General features: G+C 29.9%; 1 protein-coding gene across 1 annotated transcript; it reads right to left on the bottom strand.

Moving 5' to 3' along the window:
- Positions 1 to 947: 947 nt before the first annotated feature.
- On the bottom strand, positions 948 to 7,676 carry LOC149896504 (uncharacterized). The gene is made up of 3 exons (XM_090117530.1): positions 7,638 to 7,676; positions 6,994 to 7,354; positions 948 to 1,675 (listed from the first exon to the last, which is right to left on the bottom strand). Exons 2-3 carry the CDS (start codon positions 7,340 to 7,342, stop codon positions 1,581 to 1,583), a joined length of 444 nt encoding a protein of 147 aa, XP_089973656.1. The 5' UTR covers positions 7,343 to 7,354; positions 7,638 to 7,676; the 3' UTR covers positions 948 to 1,580.
- Positions 7,677 to 9,755: the final 2,079 nt, after the last annotated feature.

The raw sequence follows: 9,755 nt of genomic DNA, 5'->3' as shown, positions 1-9,755 counted from the left end.
GCAAAATTTAAAAAGTTATCCCAAACCAAACTTATACAAATCCAACAAGACATAAATTATTAATATCAATTCAGCCATTCTTAAGCTATTTAGAAACCCTAAATTTCCTTGTAATTTTTCGCTCAATGAGTCGATCAGTCTCCGAGGTAACATATTAATATTACGAGTAAATAAATAATTAAAACACATTAAAATAACCACATTTATTTAATCCATAATTTACTCTAATAACTACTAGTTTTTAATGTTTACAAAAATAATTCGACAAACTTAAATCTAATTACTTTAATACATGGATAAAAAATAAGAAACTAAGTTTCATTGAACAATTGTTTTAGTTTAAAAATTACATCAAAATTCTATTGGAATGATCAATGTTTATAATAAAATGCGGACATTTAGAAAATATTATCAATGTATCTATAAAATTGCCAGTAAATAAATAGTAATTGATCTAACATTTTCAAATCATTACTAGCTAAGTATTTACATTACTATTTTTTTATTGAATTTTAATGCATTGAGCGAATATTTTAGACATTTACGTAAAAATAATAATTCTATTTTGGATAATTGGAGTAGAATTATACTGTGACATTAGCCTTAAATAAAATATTTATCTACTGTAGGTACTTTTGAAGTTACTATTTTTCATATGTTATCAATTCAGACATTCAGACATAAAATTTTTTTAAATACATCCAGATTATAATGTATTTAAAATAATAAAGTGAATGCAGTGGTCATATTATGCTAATGTAACTATAAACTTGTATATTTAAGTATATTTTGTAGTACTTCTAATAAAATTAAATGCTAAATCTGATTTCAAATAGAAAATTTAACAAAAAATGGTATTTCAAGCATTTTAATGCCATATTACATACTTAACTTGGGAAAATTGCTGAGAGTCACCATAAATTAATAAAATAAAAATAAAACAAAAATCATAAATAAAAATATATTTAACTTATAAATAACAATTACATCAGTCGTTTTATTATAATGTTTGAGATATTATACATTACAAGATTTGTAAAACACATAAAAATATATTATTTTCCTCTAAAATAGTTACTGGATAGATAGGAAGTTTTAAAAAATAGATAATAAAAGGATAGTGGAATATCAGTCAAAAAAAGTTGGCAATATTTTTTTATTTATTGTCAAAATTACATGAAACGGGGATGAGTATGTTGCTTAGGATTTTGTAAAAGTACCCAAAACTATATTAAAATTTATAAATTAAAATAAATGCTCATGTTGTAGCTATATTTTTATACAATGTACTATTGCAGTTATATTTATTACGTATACGAAATTATACACAGTTTTATTACAATGAAGGAGCAATAGACAACTTTTTTTAATTCACAAAAAAAAATAATTGTGAATTTCTACTACACACATTTGTAATTTTAAATACATTGAAGACAGTTTACAGATTATTCTATACAAATAGTTTCACATACAATAAATACCTTGATTTTACATACAATAATAATATTTTTATATTTCTAAACATAACAATACCTCAGACATTACAATTTCCATTGAACTAACGTTCAAAAATAAATAATTTACTTTTTCTTTTTCATTTGTTTCTGCTTTTTCTTTTCTTCCCGCTTCTTCTCCTTTTCTTTTATCGATTTGTATAGTTTGTAGCCGAAGAATACTGAAAATAATACAATTTTTGATTAATAAAAATAACAAAAACGTTTTCATTGATTTTTGTAATGGCTGCCTCGTTTTTAGCAATCTTGGGGATCACAGATACTTGGGAAACTAGGCAATTGCATTTTTTGTTCAAAAATATACAGAGTAACCGATTATGTACTTTATCCCAATATCATTGTATAGAGATAATAATAATAAACTTCGATTTTTTAAGTACTTTAGGCCGCGTACTCACTTTTAACAGCTAATTGGGATATTTTTTGTTCAGTCAAATTCATGAAACTTGATTCTTTGTAAAAACCTTCCATATTTATTATAGCCTAGTACGTTTTTATATTTAAAAATAGTGTTTATTTATAGTAGATGATAAAATAGCGATATAGTTGTTGAGAAGTACTAAGCTAAAGCTAATTCAATTATTAAAATATATAAAGTAGGAGATAGGTAATATATGCCTTTTTAAATTGCATGCATATTTATTAAATACTAGCGGTCCGCCCCGGCTTCGCCCGTGGTACATGTTTACGTTTTCTCTACGTAAGAACCATCCTCGTACTTCAAGGAATATAATAAAAAAAGAATTATCGAAATCGGTTCAGCCGTTCTCGAGTTATGCGCTTACCAACACATTTTGCGATTCATTTTTATATATCTTATATTATAAGATATATAATATTTAATAATCGTTAAACGCATAATGTATTAGAGCATATACATAGTTAATACTAATGTTATAAATAATATAATAATAAATAATTATGTAAGCTGACGTGTATACGCCATTGTAATAGTGTAATATAACTTAGTGTGAACACAGGCTCCTGAAAAACAGTTTATAACTACCTATATAAGGAGTCTGGGTCATTAAATGTATATATATCAAATTATGGTGGAAAATAAATGATTTATTTATTTATTTAGATTGTGAATAAATTGAGATAAACGTCATTTTACTAGTTTTCAAATACTACTACTACTGGTGATTTACCATGATGTCTTAGAGCAGTAATATGTCCAGTGTGTAAAAAAGACAGCGCTATATAGGTCGTCTAGCTCCATTACTTTCCCACACTGGATATAATACTGCTATACGACATCATGGCATTTAACGCAACGAATTATTCCGAATCGATGGGAAATGTTAAAACTGTAATGACGATTCAAAAGTGCTTCTTGAGAAGTCTAAATTGAATAAATAAATGTTTGAGTTTGAACGATGTAGGTACATAAGTCATAAACCAACATTAAAACAACCATACCAACAACCAAAAATATCAACAGGGCAGCGATCAAAACGGGGACATAGGACGGTCCGTCTTCATCATATACATTGTCCCTCAATTTCATAGATAATTTCATAGCCAGGGCTTCTTTAAGCTGATTGACGAATACCTCCTTATCTGATTCGTCCATATGATTATATCGTTCTAGAACATTCTGGATTTTCTCTCTAATCTCCTCTGATTCTTCATCGCTAGGGGACGTGGCTACTATTTTCTGTAGCATAGACACTACGTCGGAATTTTTCACAGCCTCTGTCACTACCTCGCCTATTTTCTGCTCTGTGTCCATTGTCTTGGAAAAATATACTTTTTTATGGTTTTTTGTATTTTTTATAAAAAGTTAATAAATTATTTAACGGTAATTGCATGCGTATCATAAAGTAATAATATTTAAGAAATAATGTTTGAAAGTTTTTAAATATGGAAGTAACTAGCTAGATTTTTAATAAACAATATAAATATAAAAAAAATAATCTTGAGTTACTATGAATATTGTTATATTGACTCGATAATATGAGCGAATATTCATTCTAACAACACTATGTCAAATTATTTTAGTGTATAAAGGCGTAGAGCATTCTTTCGTTGTTGTTCTTTTGTTCATTAGAGCGTTCGAAAAGATTCTATGCAATGTTCTAATACAGAACAACACTGAATACGAGTTTTCGTTTACACTAAAAGACCACGATAGAATGTTCTTGCTCTAGCTCTATGTTCGTTTGATGTTAATGCATCGTTACCTATAACAATTTAGATTAAAAACTATTTTAATATTTTCTTTCGTTTTACAACAACAATCTACAATTATTTATCATTTAAATTCACACTTTATTGTACGAAACCTGTCTCAAAACTGCTGTGTCTTTGATTATGATTTCATGAAATAATAGGTGTTTATATTGCATTTGGCTTAACTTCAATAACGTTGCAACCTGCAACATTGTATATCTCTGAGGATTGTTTATTTTTAACCCTTATTATAAGAAGTTAGCAAGTTTTTAACCTTTGTGAAGCGAGGTGATTGGGAATCTGTGATCTCTAACATTTTGAATTGCAAATTCTGCATTTGTGACTTTTATTATCTCTTAAAAATATGAACGAATGAATGAATGAAAATACTTTATTTGCACCAAAACAAGGAAACAATACGAAAATATTAGTTTGGATATTAAATACTAGAAATTCGGATTTGGGAAATACACCGGGTTATTTATATATTTTCTTATATATGTATTTTTTGTTAAAAATATCTACTACTTAAAACAAATTTAAAACATATGAATTGCATTTATTGATGATTGAATCATAATTGAAGTAAGAAAAACATTTTAAAATCACAAAAAAAAAGTTAGATGGCGCTATTTTAGAATACTACGTATGTAACTACCGTCATTTTATTAAACAAGTTTATACATTTAAGGACTTTTTAAAAGAAAAGTCTAATTTACATCGAGTTAAAATTATCAAGATATTCCCAAATTAAATATAATATAATTTTACCTGATATTTATGTATAAAACCGGCAAATTTATTTTTTTTTTTTATTTCATTAACTGGCAACACTTTTAACACTTTAAAGGATAATTACAATTTTACACTATCAACATGGATTATCGCACAAAACTGTTCCAATGTAAATTGGGCTTTATCTTATAAAAAAAAGTATATCAAAACAAAATATTATCGACGTATTTAATAATTTTATCACTCCACGACACCTACACCTTTAGATAACTCAATAATAATAAACTAAGATATGTATTGCAACTATAATATAGACTCGATTACGAATATTGATAATGGACAATGTCAAATGAGAAATTTATTAAAAACTAGCGGTCCGCCCCGGCTTCGCCCGTGGTACATAATTACGTTTTCTCTACATAAGAACCATCCTCGTACTTCAAGGAATATAATAAAAAAAGAATTATCGAAATCGGTTCAGCCGTTCTCGAGTTATGCGCTTACCAACACATTTTGTGATTCATTTTTATATATAAGAAGATTATTATTAAGCTTCATTTGTTATTAATAATTATGTATGTATTAACAAATCAATAGTTACAATGTTTGTATGTTATTAAATGCTGTTTCGTTTATCGTTGTTTTTTTTAATTGTAGGATTTTAAATCAGCGCCATCTAGTGTTAAACTGGGTAAAGTTAGGAACTATTGAAAATAGGCAACTGATATTACATTCTAAATAGTTTGTGCTAGCAAAATGAACTGATAATGTAGAGGAAATCCGTCTAGTCGAATAAATACTATAAATAACAAAATTTTTGTCAAGAGTACATAATCACATAATTGTTTATTTATCAAATGATATTAATATTCAATTAAGCGAGTTAATTTATTGTGTTCTACTGCGAAGGTCAATTATAGTGGTATTTAGTACCTATTAACCAAAATTAAGAACATGAAAATTCGAGGGAAGAAGGTATATAATACATATTACATATATAAGAGATATATAGCAGATATAAATCATTTCATGGGATTGGACTACCTAATTTTATATCTTAATCTTAATATCTTAATCTTAATACTATTATAAAGGTGAAAGTTTGTAAGGATGTATGGATGTATGGATGTATGGATGTTTGTTACTCTTTCACGTAAAAACTACTGAACCGATTACACTGAAATTTAGCACACATATAGAGGGTAACTTGGATTAACACATAGGATAGGTTTTATCCCGGAAATCCCGCGGGAACGGGAACTATGCGGGTTTTCCTTTGAAAACGCGGGCGAAGCCGCGGGCGGAAATCTAGTACGTCATAAAGCAACTTTAATTATTTTGATATCACGGTTACCTACATTTCATTTAAACCAACAATATTTAGAAAAAATTGAGCCAAATAGAAATATAGCGTTGATATTTACAGAAAGAAATCTTATGCTAAATATTTTAAGTTGGATCAATAAACTATGACAAACTAATAACACTTATTCACTAAACATCTACTAGCTGTGCCCTTTTGATATAACGAAACCGAATATAGAATCTATGGCGCCAAGTGTTCTATTTACAGAAATAATTTCCTGAAAAATCTTTCTGTAAATAGAATATAAGAAATCCTGCATCGTGCTAGTGACGTTTTTTTTGTATATCAGTTACTATAAAAAAATACTTAATTGTGTAATGTGTGATATGATCTTGTAGGATATATTTAACAGGATACCCGCAAAAAAATCTACCTGCTTATTTATCCCAATTTCCCTTGGTCATGGTAGCATGCTTAATTTTTCGTTTGTTCGTTTTTGTTGGGAGAAGGTATGTCACATTGTGTTGGAGGAAAGTTGCGCAAAAATATAGAAAACTTGACGGCTTTCCAATTTTTATAGGTTGCGAAATTAAATAATAGATAAGTAAGCAGATAGCTAAATGGGAACATCGCGGTTATCCTTGTTGATATCGAAATTCTAAACATTGATAATATTGATAGTTGATACGTGAGGTATTAGATTACCTAATTTTGGAGAAATTTACTGAAATACCATAAGAAGCCATCGAGTTTTAGTAAAGATTATTTAAAAGTTTCAATATTTTCGACTAGTCTCTCGCCTTTGGTTTTGCGATGGATCCGAACAAAAACTAATGTAACTTATGTTTTACCGTTCTGCAGATTGATGTCACAATTTTTATTTACACAGGTTTTTATGGCTATACACACATATTGCTCCTATTCAAATAGCTTATAACTTATTAAAACTAATAAATCTAAATTATATGCTAACTTTCTGTTATGCCGGCTAATCTTCGAGTACATTGAGCCATATATCATGAGCGAAGGAAATAATTTTACTGCTCAAGCATGGGTGCAAAATTCAAATGCACTCTCTATTAAAAAAGGCAGTAAACTCACGACTAACTCTCATAAGTCAGATGGGGCAGAAGACACACACGACCGGTGAGAGATAAGGCAGGGGACAGACAGCCTAACGTGAAGCATGATATACCTAGTACCTACGTTACTACGTAACCTAAACCAAGAAAAGACACCACAAAACGTACAACAAATCCATACCAACTAAAACAACGACCACAAATATAATCACTGCTGCATATATCAGCTGTTCCTTCACAGCCCCCGTCAAAGCCTCCTCCAAGTTGCTCAAATCTGGTGGATTATTCCTGAAATGGGTCTCCAGTTTCTTCGTCAGCAATTTCTTCACATATGCCATGAAGACTTCCTTCTCTTCAGCGGACATAGAGCTTAATTGTGTCATGACACTGGTCAATCTATCTTTAATTTCTCCCTTGGCATTGTCTGATGCCGCTAGGTTCTGTAGTAATGACATTACGTCCACATTCTGCATGGATTCGGATAGCTTCTCTGTTACGAAGTTCTTGATGTTCAGGGGATCGTCCGCCATGTTTTGAATCTACTGAAGAAGCGAATAAGTCAGTATTATCTCCTAGTGTTTTTTTTTTATCTTGGTTTACTTCACAGATCTCCACAATATATTGAATTGTCTATGCTTGCTCAATAGTAGGCAAGATAAATTTGTGAGAGATTGGCTTATAGAGTAGGATAAAAATATCTTGGACAGTTTAAGTATAAGTTAAACATTATTTAAGTATTTTACGGAAACATAGCTCTTAAAGGCAATAAAAAGTTGACTATAGACGAGGAAAAATAATATTGATTACAAATTTATAAATACTTACATATTCACAATATTCAAACCCACTCGTTACAATCAAAACCTAATCAATGATTAAATTAATCGTTTAATTGTTGCTTGAAGATAACATTGATAGTTTGTGATAATATTGATTTTGTAGACACAAAAAATATATTTAAGAACACGGATATCTGCCAGCAATCAGCATATAACCAGCCATGGCTATTGCGATCATAATTTGAATTTGCCAGTCAGTTCAATTCACGGCGTAAACTGTCTGGAAATAAGAGGTCATACGGCCCCTGACAATGTCGATGTAGTAATTAAAGTAGCAGTTGAAAATCAAGCCAAATCCAATAAATGTGTATAATATTATGTGGTACAAGTCTTATGATCAACAAATTATACTTTAATCCTAGTCAATAGGAGCTAGTATGGAGTGAATACGAACTTTTACTGAGTATTCCACGCATCTTCATTATAAAGTCGATTGGGATCCTAGGACCTAGGGTTTCTTTTGTAGTTAATTAAATAGAACCAAAAACATTTTAATTGTTCTGACTATAATATGACATAATATGGAGCAAGCAATATTTTAACAGAGCGTTTGATCAAAACTCGTCAGCGGTTAAGAAACTTGTGCTGCCAACAAAAGATATAAACCTCACTAATTTATACATTAATAAGAGTACAAAACGAAGACATGGAAAAATTATGAAGAACATCAATACTGAAACATATATTGAGAAGTTAATAGCAAGTTAACCAATCTCTATGATACACGTAATACAAACTTTATCAATATTATAAAAGAATTCGGTGTTCGCGAAGATAATTCGATTTGGGCTTATCTCACTTATGAAACAATTCCTTGATAATTGAATTGTGTATATTGTGTACCTATACCTGAATATTTCTTACAAATATATCTATAAGTTCAGGTATGAGGTAAATTAACAATTGGAGTACCCAATTAGAGCGTGTGTGCCGAGCACACGTGTCAGAAGTGAAACTTCTTTGGCTAGATTCAAAGATACCAAAATCTCCGCTTTACTCCATGACGTGACGGTATTGCTATGACGCGACCTTGAAATTTTACTCTCAACGCGCCTAAAAAAGTTTCACTTCAGAACATAGACGCATAATATTATGACAGTTAAATTTTTATTAAAAATTAAAAAGTAACACGTACTTAGTTACAAGTTTTAAAAATATTTTTTGTTAAATATAAAGTGTCAAATTTTTTAAATAGACTGTATGACCTTTAGATTGATTTAATAAAAGTGAATTCAAATCTTCTTCTTCTTCTTATATATAAAAATGAATCGCAAAATGTGTTGGTAAGCGCATAACTCGAGAACGGCCGAACCGATTTCGATAATTCTTTTTTTATTATATTCCTTGAAGTACGAGGATGGTTTTTATGTAGAGAAAATGTAAATATGTACCACGGGCGAAGCCGGGGCGGACAGCTAGTTGTTAATAGTTTTATAAGGTCACATCTTGATATACAATCCCTATTAATAATTTAATATGTACATATATGTAAATGCGAAAGTAACTCTGTCTGTCTGTTACGCTTTCCCGCTTAAACCTCTCAACCGATTTTGATGAAATTTGGCACAGACAATCTTTAGACCCTGAGAAAGAACATAGGCTACCTTTTATCAAAATACAACGCGGGCGAAGCCGCGGGCGGAAGCTAGTACATACATAATGTTATACTTGGCATACAATTAAAATTAAGGAAATCTCATAGAAATCGGTCAAGTTTAATCCATCAGTCCTCGGAATCACAGACACAATAGAAAATCTATTGTGTCGCGCCCCGATCGGGCCTTACGGTGGTCAATGGGTTAATCCGGATTCCGGGAGCATAACAACACTGTGACACGAGAATTTTACATATTATGTATTATGAGATAATGATAAAATATTGTTGTTTACGGCAAAATTTATCTAGAAATTGTGGGTCACAAGGTCTAGGGCATAATGCAATTTTGTCTTCGTATCTTATCAAATAGTTAAATATATTATGTTACATTTTAAGCAACTTCAATATGTGAGCATTTGTTCAAAATTATCAGTTTTCTGCATTTGGGCCACGTATTTTTGTTCAATAGTATGTACCTAGGTGGGTATTATTCGAGCTAATAATAAT

The sequence above is a fragment of the Colias eurytheme genome, chromosome 28 (genome assembly GCF_061535395.1).
Source record: "Colias eurytheme isolate Ceu_HAF_F1 chromosome 28, ilColEury1 Martin Lab GWU primary, whole genome shotgun sequence".
In the NCBI taxonomy this organism is placed as follows: Eukaryota; Metazoa; Arthropoda; class Insecta; order Lepidoptera; family Pieridae; genus Colias; species Colias eurytheme.
The sequence above is the reverse complement of the archived record's forward strand: the minus strand, read 5'-3'. Positions and strand labels throughout refer to the sequence as shown.

Coding starts and splice junctions, on each gene's coding strand:
- LOC149896504 (XM_090117530.1), bottom strand. CDS start 7,342: ATGGCGGACGATCCCCTGAACATCAAGAACTTCGTAACAGAGAAGCTA. Junction 1,676..6,993: donor TGTGGTCGTTGTTTTAGTTG/GTATGGATTTGT, acceptor TATTATTTTCAG/TATTCTTCGGCTACAAACTA.